Below are 19,899 nucleotides of genomic sequence, written 5' to 3' on the forward strand. Positions count from 1 at the left end.
ATTCTTCTTCTTCTTCCTGCTGTGTATAGGCATCATTGCCTGTTTTTCTTCACGTGATTGCCTCTGCTCAGTCACCTGGGAGGTTGTCACTCCATCTTTTCCTAGGTCTTCCAATGCTTCTTTGTCCTGCTGGTGATTTGTAAAAGAAATTCGTGTTGAGTAAAACAAATAATGAGATAAATGTGCTTATTATATTTGGCTGTTCTTGAGATCTGATATCTACAAATTTTCTCAGTATTGTTTTTTTGTTGAATCATTTAAGAAACACCTCATGTCCATTTTTGGCCAAAGTTGAGTTAGACATTTTAAATTGTTAGTGAAAGCTAAACAAATTCAACATTTAAAAAGTTTCATTACTCGAATAAAGATTAAGGACAAGTTAAAGTATAAAACTTTATCGATAAACAAATAAGCTTTTGATGAAAATACCGTTTACTGGTTTACCAAAGCTTCCAAAAATCAGTGTATATCCGCAAAAATGTGATCTAGCAAAATCAGCAGAACCTATGACCTCAAGAAAGTCGAAAACTGAAGACATTGGTGAATTCTATTCAAAAATTTGTAACTGGCCAACTATTAATATGGATGACATTAAACTGTTTCAAGAAACAATGTTTGGAAAATGTGTAAACATTATTTGAAAAATTTTGTTTATAATTTGAAATGTTTTTATTGATGAATTATCTTGTATGTATGTATGGATTTGGGGTCTCATATACACTGCGGCCCAAAGGATCTATTGTGTCCCCCTTATACTGGAGAACCGTGTATTTACAGCTGATCCATTAATCCCACTTCTTTTAAAAAAGTCTAGAATGTGGGATGGCGTTAATTGCCAGAGATCTTCGTCTTCTATTCCATGCGCTCCCAGGTGCTCTGGAGCTCCTTAATGTTTCATACTTCGAGAAAATGTGGATAGAGGCCTTGATATTTCGCCGATTTTTTTTGTGGTAAACATAATTTAGTTGGATTTATTTGTGTTTACCAGTCTTATCCATTTTTTGAGCCAGGATTTGAAGATTTTCGTCTGCAAACGTTGCTATCAGCGTCCTAGACGTGGATGGTATATCTGCTGTGAAAAGTAGATACAAGACCAGCGCCAGAGCATTACCCTTTGGTGCACCTGAATTTATCTAATGATACTCTGATATCTAGAGCGTATGAAGAGTTTGGTTGTCACCTTCATTTTTAAGTCAAATTCTGATTGTAAAAATTCTAATGATCGGATCATTATTTTACGTATTTCATCGTTGTTCTGGGTGCTTTTCCTATACTTAGGCACATCATCTTTTTAGTTTCACCACTATATATTTATTTTCTTTTGCTTCACCCTGATTAATCAGTGTTTTTCTCTAGTTTTTTTTGCAACAGTTGTTGTTTTCAGTTGATTATTCCATCCTCTTTTTCTCTTTCTATCACGGTTTTTTCTTTTATAATTATTTCTAATGTGGATCTCGTAAGCTTTGTTTTTAGATTTCCTCAAAAGATCATCCTCTTTTCTTCTCTCTTTATTTTTTGCTCTTTGTTGATTTTTTGAATTTGTGTTAAATATTTGTTTCAATCTATTGAGCTTACTTCTTAGTTCAGCCATAATTCAACTTTGTTACTACTAGAAGCTCGTAGATTTATCAAATTTAAAACAATAAATTATTATATATTATATAAATGAAATCAGTTTAAGAATATCCCAAAAAAACTCAATTTATCCCAAGAGTTCAACATTATAAGTTAAAAGTGAGAATGTATAAGAATCAGTCAAAGTATATCATCCTTTGTGGATCCAATTTATTTTATAGGGGCAACATTACGAATTAAGAGGGCAAGATATATAAAAATGAGTTGATAAGAAATTGTAGTCATACTTTAGGGACCAGCGAATGGACCTAGTTTTATAAATTGTGAAAAGTGTTGCCTAATTAAATATAGAACTTCATTTCTAACATTTTTTTCTGGTTAAATTTGTAACTAAGTAAATAATAGAGAAGAATAATGTACTGTTGATTATATTCACATTCAAACAAATTAATTAAGATTTAAATGCAGATCTAAACTTTGTAAATTACTTAATTATAGTGTTTTCTTGGTGTTTTTCTTCCAACTTAAATATAGGAATAAGTTTTAGATATTCTAGTGTAAAGAATATCTATATGAAATAAAGAATTTCAGCAACATATGTTGTTTCAATATCACAAGCGTTCTTTTTTCACCAAACTTAGACAGTGGCGGCGGCACTCATGCCTCTTTCAGAAACGAGGCAGAGTAGTGTAGGGTTGATTCGCTGAAAATACTAAGGTTCCAACTAAACCAAGTATGTAATGCTTTGTCTAGTTTGAGAGAGAAGATTAGCGAATGCCAGTTCTTAAAGAATCAAAAATCGACGTTTGAGTTCATCATTTCATTGGTGATTTGGTATGACATCATAATCCGAGTTCACACCATCAGTAAAATGTGTCAAAGTCCAAGTATGAATTTAGATGCAGCAATCTGTTATGTTTTACACTTGAATAATGATAAAAATATACTAAATAATGAATTTATTACTAATACAAGTAAGTTCACCATGTGCTACCTACGTAGATAGGACATCACCCTGACAAATGACATATTGTTGTGACTAAAACACCCAGCCCCGTCTCTACAATACATCACACAATCCAATATATTATTCTTAAACTGGTTAAACTGGTTAAACGAGTAAAGAGAAAATGGTTTTGATTTTTGAGACTTTTAAGTCTTGAAGAATTTGATTACGAAGGAAGAAAATGTTTGACTATCAAATAACTGACAGGGCTCATGAGCTAACACAGAAAGAGGCATTAAGAGTAAGCTACATTAAGGTTCGTTCCATACGGCAATTTTTCCATAAGAGATAAGTCCACAGGATGAATAAAGAAGAATTGTACATAACCTACTAACTTTGGAATACGTCTACGTCAATAAGAAAAAATAAATCTTATTAGTTCTATAATACATAATAATAAAGTAATGACAGAAACCAAATATGCGGAACTACAAAAGGAATATCAAGCTCAACTCAAAAAACTCGAAGAGGAAGAGGTAATTAACAATTTTAACATTTGAGAAAGAAATAATTTTAGATTTTGTATAGGAGGTTCTCATTCAAGACTTAAATAATATGTTGAACCAAAAAACTTTCCTTGAAGATAAAATTAAAGGTATTGCTAAATTGATTCCAACTTTGAAATTAATTAAACATGAAGCACAAGATTTAGTTAACACAGTTAATGACATATCGAAGTCTTCAGAGAAAATAAGTGGTAAAATTAGAGCTTTAGATAGCGCCAGAGTAAGTTCAACCAATATACTATAGGAGTTTTCTAATTATAATTAATTTTAGAGCCGTGTAGATGAATGCCAAGCTAGAGTAAGTGATCTAATAGATCTTGAAATATGTTCTCAAGGAGTACAAGCAGCAATTCTAGATTCAGATTATGAAAAAGGTGCTGCACACATACATCGTTTTCTATCTATGGATCAATCATTATTAAAAAGAACGGCAAATGATATGGATAATGTAACAGATATGTTGAAATCTGTAAGAACTTTACAAGATGCTGCTAGTCAATTGAGAGCCATTGTAACACATAAATTCACAGAAGCTGTTAACACAGAAGATTTGATATCCATTGAGAGGTTTTTTAAAATATTTCCGTTATTAGGGTAAGAATAAACTTTTTTTTCTTTATAAGAATAGGGCAATCTAGAACCATGACCAACACAACACTAATATGGCCACTGGACGACAAACAACATGTTTAATGATATTGTGACTACTAGATTTGGCTATTTTTTCAGTGTTATTGTGCTTTCTGTTGCCTTGAATTGCCCAAGATTTATTTTAAAGACTTCTCTTTTTGTTTTGACATATGATTCCTTAAAAAAAGTTGTGACATCAATAAATTTTTATATTGTAAAGCACTATTGTGAATTAACATTTTTCAAATATAAATAAACTGTTGATGTTGATACTCCAAATCTATATCCCAAACTGTGGAAATACAGATTTAAATGTAATTTTATAAATGCTAGCAACATATATTATTTTTTGTCTGTATGAACTGTGTGAGAATGATTTACTATTAATAGCTCAGTAAATCTATAAAAATTTCAAAAAATGTCTTCTGATTATTTTCAAAAGTTTCACTAAAAAGGGTAATTTGGAAAATGTACTGTTATGAGCATGTATAAGCATCAGATATGTCTTCTGATGATAAATCTGTCTGTACTTCCACATCGAAATTCTCCTGGAATATTTTCTGTTCCAGTATCTTCTAGTAAAACCGGAAGATAATATTTTATTAAAATAATATTAAATTAAATTCAGCTCAATTACAATTAAGACTGCAGACAAAAATAGTTTCTGAAAAGAAATAGGTTTCATCAAACATCTTTCACAGTAACCTTTTACATAATCAGAATATCTTACTTTTCTAACTACAACTGTGATGTACTTACTATAATAACATTTACATATTACATACAATACAATTACATTTTCTACATTACAGTTATCATGTTTCGCACCTTTCAACATTTTTTTCATCTTTCGTATCTTATCTTTTTGCAGAAATGAAGGTTTTATCTATTCTCTAGCATATGTTTAAATTTGGGACTCAATCAGAGTTTAATCAGTCCTCTAGATGTATCTGTTTTTCTTAAATAAATAAGCAGATGGTGGACTGCTGTATGTAGCTAACAAAACTTAGGAGAATACTTTTACTAGACTGCTGTAATGCACTCAACAGCTTACTAATAACATGGTCTTCTGTCTCTTTTTATAGCATCTAAACATTGCCAGAATTAAAAAAAAACTAACAGCATTCCTTTCAGATCTACTTCCATACTTAATCATCGTGCAAAATGGCATCATAAAAAAGTTTTTGATTTAAATGACATGGGCATGTTAAATAAGTAAAATGTGTGTGTCGTCCATCAGTCACATTTGTTTTCAACTGACCCATATAGATGACCTTTTTCTATTTTAGACTACATGAAGAGGGTATTAAAGAATTTTGCAGTTACTTGAGAACAAAGATAGCTTTAACAGCTGAGAAGAATTTAAAGTCTGCCATGAATACACCACTTTCAGATAAGCGACATGGTGTAATATATGCTGATACCTTAACTCTACTTTATGAGGGTTTAGCAAGAGTCATAGACACCCATCAACCTCTAATCGAAACTTATTATGGTCCTGGTAGATTACTGTCCGCAATATCCATATTACAAAGAGAATGTGATATTCAAACTAAAAGAGTGTTACTTGAATGGACAAAAACCAGAAATATTCAGAAAAAAGTCCAATTGATAAGTGATTTGTCAAGAATGAGTTCCACTTCAAGTTTTAATAAATTAGAAAAGATAGATCCTAAGGATTTAGATATTCTGATTGGGGAGATCACACTAATGCATTTCAGGATTGAGTTGTACATTCGATTTATTCAAAGAAAAGTAACTGTAAGATATTCATATATACATATGAACAATTTTATTTGCAAATAGTACAAATTGAAAGGTTCATCATTTATTCCTTATTTTGTTTGGCTAGAACAGTAAGAGTAAACTATTTGAGAAAAAATCCAATGCTGTTTATTGGTAGAATTTTGAACTTAGGTAGGCTTTCTTGATTGTTCCAATAATCTTGTTATCTGCAGAACAATTTGTATATTTTTTAATGTGTTTTGGAACCTCCAGAAAAGAGGACGAATCAACAACCCAATTTTAGGATTGTTAATCAAATCTAAACTTCCAGGTGAAGCACCAAACAACATTCAGTCATGATATTTAGATCTTGGAAATACAAAAGCTGATGAAACTTTATTTCTCATAGCATCAATAATCATACACATAGAAATCATAGTGCCACATCCGCCAGAGACTACCTGTCCCACTTGACGACCTCATAGTTTGGAAACAATATTTGGATTTTTGACGACTGTTGTTACATCAGCTTTGTCAACATTATGAATTTTGTCTATTTAGAATTGAGAGTACATTCATAGTTGTCAAAAAATCAAGTAACATTCGCTTGTTAAAGGCAGTAGCTCTTGACAAACTATTATTTTCTGGTTTCCTTGATGTAAGAGTAGGTTGTCGATTCATAAAGCTCTTTACCTAGTCTATTCCAGCAATTTTTTCCTCCCGACTTTGATCCAAGCTATCATAATAATGAGCAAGATGTTGAACTTTACTGTAGGTTATTCTGTAATTAAACTCCGAATATCTAATTAACACTTATTGAGTCATGTATTTAGAGGTGTAGCATTTTGATGTGTTGGCTGAGGCTCTGTTGGGTTTATCATTGCTAAGATTGACTACTCCTGTCTTAATTTTTACTATGAAATAGAGGAGAATACTGCATTCGGAATAAATCTGCTGGTACTCTCGAATAGATTCCATTGTGGACTAGTTTCATTGCTTTAGGCCCAATTTTATAGTGAAGTTTAAACCCCAAACGTCACTTTAAACCACAGATACCCTTTTTGCGCTTTTTATAGATGACGTTTACCGACAAACTTCTGTTTAAACATTACCGGCAATCAGGGGGTAGTTTCTTCTTCTTTAACATGAAAAGAAGGATCAGAACTTTGATTAAAAATTTGTACTTTATATTTGATGAACTCGACGATGATAATAAAGAAATTATCAATATTGTCGTAATGCTTCCAAAAGCATTACTGCATTGTTAGATAAATTACAAATTTTCTTTGTTCATTTTTTTATACAACTTTCTCAATCGATCCAACTTTAAAGCAAAAAATTGGAAAAAGAATTTTTCCACACTAGTGACAATTTGCAGAAAAATGTTTGCTTAACTGTCACCTAAAAACTTGTTTATTATTGTTATATTCCACATTCTGTGGGATTTTTGTTTAAAAACCTTATATAATTCCAAACTTGGTAGATTTGGTTTTGTTTATAAGTTATTTTCTGATACCCAATTGAAACTTTTTTGTTTCTTAGTACTCCGATATTTTATTTAATCTGGAATAATAAAGCCCAATTTCTTTCACAACTCTTCAAAATTATTAACTTTTATACAAATTACTTAGTTTTAGTAGCCTTACATAAAAATAATTTGTAATAATGTTCGTGCAGAAGTTCGGAAAATAATAAACTTTTAATTTGAGAATTTGATCTAAAATTAAGCTTAAAATGTAAAAAGTGAAACAATAAAGCCCAATTTCTTTCATAACTCTTTAAAATTCATCACTTTTATACAAATTACTTAGTTTTAGTAGCCTTACATAGAAAAAAATTTCATTAATGTTCCTAAAGAAATTTGGAAATGGTAAAATATTATTTTGTGATTTATTTTGATTTAAAATTTAGCTTACAATGCAAAAAGTTGAACATAGTACACGTTCTCACTAAAATATTTTTTAATAATGTTCATGCAGAAGTTTGGAAAACAATAGTATATTAATTTGATATTTATTTTGATCTACAATGTGAAAAGTTGAAAGTAATAGAAATTTTCATGTCAAAATAACTTCCAGTGTGAAATTAATATTTTAAGTAGACTAAAATGTAGAAAAACAAAATTTTATGATCAAATCTTTCGTAATTTTTGCACACTAAAATTCCAGACAGATGCAGAAGTAGGAATCCCAAATCAAGATGACAAAAACGAAGTTCTCCAATCGCTAGAAAAACTTATAAAAAATAGTGATTTGGATCAATGTAAACACGACCTTCTAAGTCATTACTTAAGATTAGAACAGTATTACATGGAAGAGTCTGTAGCTAAAGCAGTCAGTATGGATATAATAGAAGCTGGACAGCAAACTTCTAGTATGGTAGACGATACATTTTTCATCATTAGGAAATGTATTAGGTAAGTTCCCTTCACTTTTATTCCATATAATACCTTCGAATATGATAAGATTATATTTTGACTTCATTTTTGGATACTCCTAAACTAAATTAGTACCAATTTAATCCCTATAATCTTTGAAATTTAAAATCTCTCTTAATCAGGAGTTAACTTAGGCATTTTATTTGAGTTCAAAGTTCATAAACGATATATGAACAAAAAAAGAAAAATATAATAAGCTAAAAACCAGTAGTAAGGGCAGTAAATGAGAATGATCTAATTAGATTAAAAAAATCACTTGTTAAATCAGATATTCTCACAATCAAATAATAACTAAACTGTTTCTACACTTCTGGATTTTAAATTTTTATTGAAAATAGTTGGTTTAAAATCCGCCCTCCTCAGTGTTCTTATAAAATTGGTCGTTTCGATGAATTTACAGTAGATCTAGTACTGAGTTTAGTTTTAGTAAACTTATAGCCACAATTTTTTTTAAATCTAAGTTATGTGATTTAACATTTATACTGCCTAAATTATTATACAGGTTGATTTCTATTATTTATTATTAAAAACAAAACTTCTTAATCAAGAAAATTCCAATACGTTGTAACATTAATTATAAAAAAATCGTAAAATTCTATCAATTTATCATTTTTAGGAGATCAGTGTCTACAGGTTCTCTAGATGGTATATGTGTCATAATTAACAATGCCTGCAGAGTACTAGAAAGCGATTTTGGAGAAATATTGAGAAATAGATTAAGACAAGGCTATCCTTCTGGTTATTTGGATCTTACTCAAGCTTACAATGTTCTACAAACTTCTATACAACAGGGCAGATTACAATCTGGTGATACTGAACAATCTAGAATGGCATTTTTAGTAAGTTTTTTTAACTCATTTCAACAAGAGAAAACAGTTAGATTTTAAACTAAAAAATATGCACTGGCTACTCAACAAAGGGTCTCAACTAAGACTCAAAAATAACTTGCTCATCTACAAAAGTATATCCATACCAATCTTGTCGTATGGAATAGAATTAAGGGGCTGCAGTAAACCTTCAAATACGAGAGCCCCCTGGTTATTCATAACGATCTGAATATCCCACTAATAAAAGATGTCATAAAGAACTATTACACGAGATACAAAATTCGATCCAATGACCACAACAATGAATTAATAAATAATCTATTCAACCAGCCGCTAGCAAAGAGAAGATTGAATGGATGGTTGGTTCCTGACTCACTTTAGAGACTTATAGACAATTTACTTAATATGCTTATAGAATAAAAAAGTAAAAGTGCTGTATATTAATAAAAAAATTCAGTCTTTTTGCTTATAATTTGTACCTGTGGCCCCCAGCAACTGGGCCAAAAGAGGTTATATCTTATATCTACTTACAATGAATTAGAAAAACTGGAGTCTTATACTCCTCACTTGTCAGTTTCTAATAGAAAAAAGAACCTGCAAAAAACTTTTTGAAGTGATTGAGTCCTGAAAGACACTGCTAGTGGTAGAGAGGAGATTCTTAACTGTTACCAGGACAAATGTAAAAGAAACCTCAATAAATGGTATACATCAATATATTTCAGGTTTCTCACAATATTATCAAGTGGTTTCCATTGATAATATTGTTTTTTTAAACCTGCGGACTGGGCGCCTCGGAACAGATGTTAAACCGGAACGATGGATTAAAATAATTCTAAAACTCAAATAAACACACAACCACAAACTGATGTGCAGGTACTAATGCTACAGATAAACAGGTAGACGAACTGCTAGGCCGTTACAGCGATTTTACGAAACTTTTCGACCGACTTTCCGAACGTCGGATCTGAGAGACTTTGCGCCCCGCCCGCCAGGTTAACTAACCGCCTTTTATAAGATTAAGTAATTAAAAATTGTTCTTTGAATAGCCTACTGATTGATGAATACTTTACTTATTATCCCTACATCAACATTTCTACTGACGCAGGCTTCTATAACTAAGTTGTTGTCTTTAGAGACTGAAGGTTTAATTCAGATATTGAAACATATAAATGTAATATTGGTGTAATTTTATACAGTTTGATCCAGATGAACATCATTTAGGTTTAAGAAATTCCTAAAGCTTGAAATATTAGTATCAAGTTATCATTATTAGCCATTAATTCCTTGATATTTCCAATTATATTTCTAATTGTAGTTGTAAAGGTGTTTTCATTCTTTTCGCTATCCGTCTTGTAATTTTCTGTAATAATTTCGATTATTGTACTGTATAGAAGAGATGTGAGAATTAACAAAGTTTAGTTGTTTAGTCTAATTTTATTGATGTATTTGACTTGAAAGATATACCAAAATAGCTCAAGGATCGATCCTTATTTTAACTTGTTACACAAGACGACAGTTATTTAAAAACAATCTGATGAATATGGAATAGCGCATACCATACTTTCCTTTTTGACAGGAAATTTCAAAATTAGCCATTCATTATGTACAATAATACTAAACTTCATAAAATATGGTTTTCAGAATGCTCAAGGCGAGGAGAAAAGTATATTTAAAACAGCATTGATAGGTTTTAATATGGTAATTTGACATAAAGTTCATGTAAATAAGCTAGACATTAAAACTTCCGTGAAAAGAATGTTAAAATCAGCTTATTTTACATTTATTCTTTTTAGGTAGCTCTCAATAATGCAGATAGTAGTACGGAATATGTAGATGCCCTATGTGATAATGTGTTGAAAGAAATACAGCAGGCCTTACCCAAAATGAACAGCAACGAAAGAGGTGAGATTTTTATGGAACGAAACTTTTATATTTTTGGAATTTTTAGCTCTCCGAAATTCATTATAAATTATCTCACTTCTCTATTCTGCTGCTGCCTCACTCATTTCATTGATCCATGTTTTCCTTACCTATTTTTTCGTTATATTCTTTCACTTCAACAGCCTAATAAAAATTTCATACTGGCAAGAGTTTGGTCTCTGAAGACGATAATTTGTTTTTCGAAAAGTGTGTTATACAATGTAATTGTGTGTTGTTATAGTGGTAGTAAACAGTGTGTACAGCTTAAAAATTACCTATAGGTCCCGAAATTTCAGCTTCGAAAATATGGTTTAAACATTCATTCAACTATGATTAGATTAATTGGAATCTTGTTCTTGATGATAGATGATAATAGTGTGACAGACAAGTGGATTTATCAAGAAATTGTCACATATCACACAGCTTATGAAATAAAGAAATAAGCGAAAATAACAGTTTAGCTTTCCTATGAGTGTCTGCTCAAACAGAAATCAAAGGAAGCGAAGAAGAAGAAAAAGGATACAACCATCTTTTATTGTCCCGTGGTTGGATTGAGGAAACGGAAAGAAAAGCGCTCTAATACCATTTTTGGTTAAATCAATGAATCAAACTTTGTTACTGTTGGAATCAGAAAAGTCAAGCTACACCTCCTGGTCACTGTCACTTTATGAATCACCTAATGTAATTAGGTATTGAAGAAACTGACAAGTGTTATTTTTTCTTTCTATTTCTAGCATAACTCTTCATTACAATCATACACAAAAAATGTTTCTGACCATCAGAGCTCAGAACTGGAAGGGAAGGAATAGTCAAAAATAATTCTGATAGAGGGGGACAATAAACCTTTAGATTACAGTTTAATAAATTCTTAATTAAAACTTTGTGAATTGTGCATGTTCTATAGAATTTATTTTTATTTTAAGGTAAATTGGAAAGTTGTTTATCTGGACTTTCATCTGTTACTACAAATTTGAAAGATATAATAGATTATGGCATTCAACAATTACGATCGTCAGCAATTAAACCCAGAATCAATCCTTGGGTTGATCAATTCTTGAATGTGAACCATCATTTAACTGAAGTAAGTTGTCTGTAGCTTCAATATCGATTACTACTTTGAAAAGACACATCTTATAATAAATTATTCTTGTTTTTTTTTGCGTTTTAAAAATATGAGGTATATTTTTGTCTTTTAAAATTCGAGGGCTTTATCACACAGCTGAGAGTGCTTTGAAATTCAGATAATTTGGAAATGGAAAGTTTAGTGGGCAGTGACATACTATATGTTTGAAATAATCAAGCATAATGCACAGAAAATATTCTAAACATATTTCTATAATTTTTATTTTGTTTAAAAAAATTATGTTTGTAGGATGAATTGTCAGCGTATGAGGCAGGAGAATCATTTATCCAAACACTAATCATGAATTTGGAAACACTTTTATCATTTTTCAAAGACATTTTAACGAATTCTAATTATGATTCTTTCACGCAAGTATTAACAGCCGAAGTAACTCAGAGATTTGAGAAAGTAATTATGAAAAGTACTTTTAATAGAGTAAGTAATCTGTTTCTTCGAGTTTTTTTCGGTTTCTCCTCAACCTTCTGTTTTTAGCTGGGCGGCTTAGTACTGGATAAAGAAGTAAGATCACTAGCTGGGTACATAACAGCAGCAACATCTTGGTCAGTTAGGGATAAATTCGCTAGATTAACTCAAATAGCGACGGTTCTCAATCTAGAACAAGTTCATGAAATATATGATTATTGGGGAAACCACGACAGTGCTTTAACTTGGAGGTTGACACCTTCAGAACTAAGAACTGTCATGGCTTTGAGGTATGAGTAAATTATTTCTATTTGGTTTGAAGGTGGGACATAGTGCAGTCTCGTTGAGATTGGAGCAATCGTAGATTTTTAAAAAATTATCATTCATTGCCTCATTCGACGTTAGTAATTTATTGAGTTTTGAAAATAGGTACACACGAGATATTATTGCTGAAACTGAAGAGTAAAATATGAAAAAAATCATGACAAACGCCTTCATCGTGATATTTATCATCAAGCCTTTCATTCCTTTGGATTATGGCTACCGATTACTCCTCGTTTTCTATTTTTGTTTTCTTTATAGTTTATCATTTGTTTTCGCTGCTTTTTTAATTTTTTTCCATTCTTTTCGGTTCCAGCATTTTGCCCTCCAATTCTCATTGAGTGCTCTTATGTCCTCCTCTATTTAGTTTCTCTAAGTCTTTCTCTGCTTGCCTCTTCTCCTTGACCACAATGGGTCCATAGCGTTATTCTTTTGATCGTTTCAGTTGATTCTCTTCTCATTATATGCCTAGCCCATATTGAGTCTTTGTGCTTTTATATATCTCACTATAGTTTCCTTCTCCAGCTCTTTCTCTATTTCTTCATTTTTCTTTGCTTTTATTTCTCTATCTGTGTTATGTTTGAACCTGTTAAATTATATTTTTCAAATCTGTGCCACAAGGTGAAGCAGTTCATGTACATGGGGATTTTTGAAAATTATATATATATATATATATATATATATATATATATATATATATATACAGATATACAGCAATACACATTGTTTTAGCAGAAAAGTGGAAAATAATGAAAAATTTTCTGGGTTTCATTTGAGTATCACTCAACACTTACAGTTCAACTACACTAGATGTCAAAGTTCTTCAGACAAATTTAGAAAAAAAAGCTGTTTTTGACTTAATTAGAAAAATAACTTTTATTAAATTTAAGATAACAACAATTTCACCATTAACGTTTCAAACCAAATCTCCATATTACCAGCCTGCTTTTGAGTACATACATTAAAATGTTATGATTGTAAGAATCCCTCAACAACACTGAAACTATAGTAACTTTTGTATTTTTATTTACAGGTCCGATTTTAAATATGAAGATATAAGAAGACTCAAATTATAAATCGTTTATTATTTAATTTAATATATTGTAAGCTTCTTTGTAAGTAGCATAATTATATTGGCACTGTTCATAAATAATACACTTCCGTTCTTTCAGTACCTCAGTCGCGTTATTTGCTATCCAGGCGATCTGATGAGGGCATAGCTTCCATTTGAAAGTACAGATTCCCTGGTAAAAGCAGAAGAATGAGCACACAGTATAAATGTTTACACTTCCGTTATCAACTTTATATGGAAAATTGTAGCTAATCCAAGTATCCACTTTTGTTTTGATTTCCCGGAACCACTGGAAACGTTAGTTCGATCGCAGTACACTTGATAAATACTCGAACATTAACATTTATCCCTCAGTCTGTAATCTGTATTTATACTGTCATAATTTCTTTTTGTTTGTAAAATTCGAAAAGTAAAACATATATTTCTCGTCACCTGAACCTAAAAGAATTTTGGACATACGAGACGCATGGATACCTGCACACACACCCACCCCAAGCAGGTTTCATTTTTCTTCAATAAGACGTGAGAATTCTGGTCGTTAAAAGTACACGCAGTTATGTCGATTGACCATACCGTTCAGTTGGAAGGTTTCTTCGTCCAACCACAAAATAGAATGCTAGAACTGGGGATCATCCTGACTGCATCAGAGGTACCACGTCTTGCAAAATTCCAATCTGCGATTGAAATCGCCCTCGTGAATTGCGTGGAGGAGAAGAGGAAGATTAACTCGATAGTGTCTGCGTTTTAGCATTCATCGTAAAGAACGATCGAATATATGAAGTTCTCCTGATAGCCGCACTGCAGATTGGTTCGGCTGCTTAACTAACGCCAGCACAACTGTTTCCTTATTTTCGTTAATTGTTAGCAATACCGGCCATCCAGAACGCGGCGCGTCGGCAACGGAGATCTTTTTTAAGAACTTCTGGTAGGTTTTCCACACTGTTGAACAATTTGGTAGCGGCAAGTTCGCAAATTGTTGAAATTCGGTTAACATAGTTTCGTAATCGCGTTCGTACGCATATACGACGTAACATAAAAGCTCTTGAAGCGTGAACTTGTATCGGTTAATCATTATAAAACGTGTCTATTCGACCAGCACGTCTTATCAATGTTATCGTGAAACATACAAAACTGTCTAAAGCACGAACATGTTTCGTTTTAATCTTTCGACAGCGGTTTCAATTTGTTATGTATCAAGTCAACAAATGAATAAAAGAAAATCATTTTATAAAAAATCAAAAAGATTTATTCTACATATTCAAATATATACATAGTTTACAAAAATATACATGTTATCACAAAATACTGTTGATTTCATTAAACTACTAACATTTTACGCAAACGCTCTGCCTTTTATACTAAACATACCATACCCCATTAAAATAAGCATAAAAATTGGCACACAAATTTCGGGAACTATCACATTCCCAGGATTTTGTAAAACAGATTTCTATCATATTTATATGATACAAATAATGTACAGACAGCAGGATATTCATTGTACATATTCATATTTAGAAATAAATTAAAAATAGATAAAAACAAATGTAAAATTAAGTTTTTGTATAATTACATCTTGAATGCATCACTTTCTGAACCAGAATCAAGATTGGCCTTAGCCTGTCGAAGAACTTGGCTCGTTTTGTGAATTTGTTTACAAATAGTCTTTTCTACTTGTCTCTTACGCTGATTGGCAATTGTGAGTTGTTGGGCAGTTTCTTCTAAAGCACGACGCATTCCAAGCAGTTTTCGTTTAAGTTCATGGTTTTCATTTCTTAACTCTTGTGTATTCTGACAGCAATGTTGTTTTTCCCCTAAAATCATAATACAAGTATTTACTAACTCGAATTCTATTAATTTTTTATTGGCAAAACCGAATAACTAATGAACTTTTGGAAACATCGGAACAGCATATCTCATTTCAAGAAACTTTACATCAATATAATTTTTTAATATTTGAAAATGTAAATAGAAAAAATCTGTTACAATGCGTAAATTTGAGAATATCAATCCTTTACATCAAGTTAACGACTGCAATACTACTCTGAGGAAGAGAAAATTTCAAAACGGACAATTTTAATAAAAGCACATACAGTTGTAAAATAAAAAGTAAATAACAAAAATGTTTTTCTGAAAATCTTTAATCAAATTATAGTTAGTGCTTCGGTCTGCCAAATGAAATTAAGAGAGGTGATTTAAACTATGCTTAAAGCATGGCATTAATGATCTATTATAGCTATGTCATATTTACATTTAAAGTACATTGTACTAACAATTTTATAGATTCAAGGTTTTGATAACTTTTTCTTGGACTTCTTCCTGGACCTCTTTTTTCAAATATTTTGTATTGCAGAATGATTTGGAACATTGCATATCTGGACTTGTTTCGCATTATGTGGCCGAATTACTGTAGTTTGTGAGTTTTTATGGTTATCAATATTTTTCGTTCTTTTGTATTTTTCTGAGGATCTATTCATTTATTATCTGGGTGGTCTTAAATAATATTCATCTATAAAGCCACATGCTTCTAATCTTTTGCTCATATATTCGAAGGTCCAGGACTGAACCCCATAAAACAGAGAAAACGTACCAACTAGCATTTTTATTTCAAGAAAGATATTGTGACTCTTGAAGAAGGCACTCATCTGATTAAAGGTGGATCTTGCCTTCTTGATTTGTGCCTTTATTTCCTGGTTTTTAGTCCAATCCTGAATCTTTCTATTGGTACTTGATTGATAAATATAGATATAGCTATAGATAATATGCAGCCTTGGCTGTTTACTCTCATTATTTTCACTTTTTATATATTATCTTATTCGATTGTAAGGTATGTAGATTGGTTCCAGTAAAGGGTTCCAATTATTTTCGGGTACTCAGTTAATTCACATTCCTTCAAGTATCTCATCATTTTTCGATGCTTTATTTGATCAAATGCCCTTTCATAGTCTATTAAACATGTATACTGTATCTTTGTATCAGGAGCTGTATTGAGAATAATGCATCCCTCGTATAATAAGCATTTATAAACCCTAACTAGTTGATGGATATTTGGCTCTCACATCTCATATGAATAATTGCAACTATTAATAAAAATAAAATAAATTAAAATTCAGTTTTAATACACCAATTGGCCTGTAATATTTTATGAATTGTTGTTGCTTGGTGGTCAATTCTCTCGTATAGTTACTAGCAAAGATAAAAAATTATTTGTCAATTCCTCACTTCAGTTTTAGCCTAGAAATAACGAAATCTAGTACCTCCAAAGAGATATCCATATAATTTTATATGTTGAAATTCACTATAGTGATAGTTATTTATATTCACTGCTTAGCAGTTGCTAAGTCACGGTTAAATCGCAGTTAACTAACGCAAGACCATCTCTGACATGACTCTGGCATCTAATTAATTTGGAAGATCATGGTAGTAAATAATTTTAAATGATCAATATTGAGTCTCAATTGTTTCCAGCTTTACAACTGTTTTATTGTAATGGTGCCCAAATAAATATTTATCATTCACCTCATCCTAGTATAAATTCTATATACTTTAACTGAGGTATAATAATACTCCCTGGGGACTCCATCCAGAGACATTAGGTTACACCTCTCGACCTTAAAGGTTTGACTAAGCCTTCAAATTCAAATCAATAAATGCAACATTAGATCAGATAGTAAAAAGGGAAAAACAAATTCTTCCTAACTACTGGGCATCATGTTAGTCAGCTTAGTAGTTTTTAGTCTGGTCAATGTAGACATTAATAATAACAAAAATTCTCAGAAAGGCAAATATTAGAGAGCTGGGGTTTACCATTACAAATAAAGTTGTAAAAATCCCCATCGATCCTGTGTATGCTACAAAAGTTATTCGGGGTAAAGGCCAAAATTTGAGGTTTCTTTTATTTTTCTTGAAAACGGTAAGTTTTATCAAAAAAAAACTGGTTTTCAAGAGTTACCATTCCTGAGATATCGCGATTGTAAGAGTCACATTACACATGATATGCACAAATTTCCATGTCACCAGTGAGGTACTGTACTCGGAGCGTTTTTTTACCGTGGTATCCCCTGTAGGCCTACTCCACTAACTGTCATGACAATTTTAGGATAATTTAAGGTAACAATACACGTCAAGTTCTAGATATTACCTTATTATTGATATTGCTATCGATTATTGTTTTGATTTCTTTAGATATTTTAATAGATTCATATTCTTGAAAGTCTACTTCAACAGTCATATCTTCTTCGATTTCTTCTTCTTTCTCTTACTGGATGTTCATAAATTGTGCAAATGTATATCATTGATCTTTTTTTGCAATTGCAAAAAATAATGTTGAGAAGTTCAAACTAAAATTTTGACCTTTGACCCCGAATAAATTTTGTAGCACACATAGGATCGATGGGGGTTTTTCAAACTTAAATTTATAATGGTAAACCCCAGCTCTCCACCAATATTTGGATTTCCGGGAATTTTTGACCATTATTTTTATGTCTAAATTGACCGGACTATTTATGAAAGTCCTCTTGATCTAAATTTATTATTTTATATGAGATTTTGGATATACCATAATCGAAGTTATTTATGAAGGGGGTAGTTTTTTATCAAAATGTTTATAAATAATGACTAAAGTGTAATTCTTTGAAACATCTATGAAACGTGAAAGTTCAGTTAACTAATTAATCAGTTTTAACGATACATACTTTCTGATAAGATTAAAAAATACATAGCAATTATTTACAGCTTGCTTGGTCGCAGTTGACAAGCTGATAAAGCGTTATTAGTTACAATTTAAGTGTACCGTTTAATTTTTAATTGATCAGAATTCATAGATCTCCAATTTATATAAATGTTTCCAAATTTCAACTTCTCAATCACAGATAACAATAGTATGTTATCAGGTTCTCGCTGAAAATAACTTCTTTTATTACTTATAAAACTTGGTAGTGTCGTGATATAGAGATATTTTAGGTTTATTTATGTAACACCCAAAAATTTCAAAAACTAGTTTTATGCAATTTTTTTGTTGAAAATATACCCTTACCACTATCAATCTTCTCGTTGGTATCCCCATCTCCATCAAGTAAATTGTTCATAGATTCAGTCAACTCTATAGTCTGTAATAAAGGTCTAACAATATTAGTATTATTGTGATGCATTTCCAAACTTGAAAATCGTCCTTGGTCACTTTCGATCCCCAAATCAGGAGATGCGTTAGCTTCTTGTCTATCAACGTCTGGATGTTGTCTATTTCTTGCTAACGAGGTATTTAGATTGTACCTTAAACAAATATTAACACAAATCAAACGATTATAATAAAGACCAATCAATTTTATCGCAATTATTAATTTATAAAATGCAAGGTGCTGTATATATATATATATATATATATATATATATATATATATATATATATATATATATATATATATATATATATATATATATATATATATATATATATATATATACACAGGGTGTTTAATTCATGCGACACAATTCAAAATTGCTCGTATGAAATTAAAATGGGTCTTTCCTATAACCAAATTTACTCAATCCACCCTTTTCCGATATATCACCCTTAAAAGTTGGGGACTGAAATTGAGTTTATTTTTTTTGTAAAATTTCAGAAATGCTAGAAACCTGAAATTCTGTAATTTTCGTGCACTCGCAAAGCACTAACTACGGGTATATTTCTTTTAATATAATAAGGTAAGTAGTAAGTAAGGTAAGTGTTGCTAATCTCACCCCCGTATAATGTAACAGAAATATTAAAAAAATACCGTAATTAGTCCTTTGCAAGTGCACCACCTTTTAAGAGTGATATATCGGAAAAGGGTGGGTTGAGTAAATTTGGTTATAGGAAAGACCCATTTTAATTTCATACGAGCAATTACCAGAATTTTGAATTTTGTCGCATGAATTTAGAAACACTCTGTATATGTAAACATTTCACTTACATACCTGCTACATTCTTCTAAGTTATCCTCTGAACTGTAACTAGGCTGAGAAAACTGTCTTTGGAAGCCAATATTGTGGTTTGTGGTACTCAAATTTGGCATTGTAGATGAAAGTTCGACGCGATGAGCCTGTGCTCTAACGAACCTGTTGTGTAATTCAGCATTGTTTGATTCCAACACACTGATTTTCACTTGAAGCTCCGACTTCTGTTTTTGCAATGTAGAAATTTGTAACTGGTAGTTTTGGGATACGGTATCGCATTCAGCTCGGATTTCCGCTAGTTGTTGTTTAAGTTCAGAATCTCTTAAGTTATACCTACAAGCAAACAAAACTGATCATCATTTAAACAAAGACATATTATTATAAACCGTTAATTCGTTTA

At 31.2% G+C, this 19,899-nt stretch overlaps 2 protein-coding genes across 17 annotated transcripts in view; one reads left to right on the forward strand and one right to left on the reverse strand.

Annotated features, from left to right (window-relative positions):
- Nucleotides 1-2,809: 2,809 nt before the first annotated feature.
- Nucleotides 2,810-14,868, forward strand: LOC130902119 (conserved oligomeric Golgi complex subunit 4). 2 transcript variants are annotated; one of them, XM_057813973.1, is made up of 12 exons: nucleotides 2,810-3,057; nucleotides 3,110-3,307; nucleotides 3,359-3,681; nucleotides 5,007-5,478; nucleotides 7,611-7,858; nucleotides 8,496-8,718; nucleotides 10,500-10,608; nucleotides 11,550-11,707; nucleotides 11,999-12,184; nucleotides 12,242-12,462; nucleotides 13,527-13,608; nucleotides 13,666-14,868. In XM_057813973.1, exons 1-11 carry the CDS (start codon nucleotides 2,986-2,988, stop codon nucleotides 13,567-13,569), a joined length of 2,253 nt encoding a protein of 750 aa, XP_057669956.1. In that variant the 5' UTR covers nucleotides 2,810-2,985; the 3' UTR covers nucleotides 13,570-13,608; nucleotides 13,666-14,868. The 2 variants fall into 2 exon arrangements, with proteins under 2 accessions (XP_057669956.1, XP_057669955.1); XM_057813972.1 differs by having other exon boundaries at nucleotides 2,863-3,057; nucleotides 13,527-14,868.
- LOC130902116 (centrosomin) overlaps nucleotides 14,789-19,899 on the reverse strand; it is a 101,540-nt gene continuing 96,429 nt past the window's right edge. For 13 of the 15 annotated variants that reach the window (XM_057813959.1, XM_057813955.1, XM_057813961.1 and 10 more), the window contains 3 exons: nucleotides 19,521-19,832; nucleotides 18,601-18,836; nucleotides 14,789-15,379 (listed from right to left, as the gene is read on the reverse strand). In XM_057813959.1, coding sequence (XP_057669942.1) covers nucleotides 15,135-15,379; nucleotides 18,601-18,836; nucleotides 19,521-19,832 — 793 coding nt within the window. In that variant the 3' untranslated portion in view covers nucleotides 14,789-15,134. Of the gene's footprint in view, nucleotides 15,380-15,594; nucleotides 18,465-18,600; nucleotides 18,837-19,520; nucleotides 19,833-19,899 lie in introns of those variants that run through there. The other 2 variants (XM_057813963.1, XM_057813962.1) reach the window with 1 other exon arrangement.

The sequence above is a fragment of the Diorhabda carinulata genome, chromosome X, assembly GCF_026250575.1.
Source record: "Diorhabda carinulata isolate Delta chromosome X, icDioCari1.1, whole genome shotgun sequence".
Lineage (NCBI taxonomy): Eukaryota > Metazoa > Arthropoda > Insecta > Coleoptera > Chrysomelidae > Diorhabda > Diorhabda carinulata.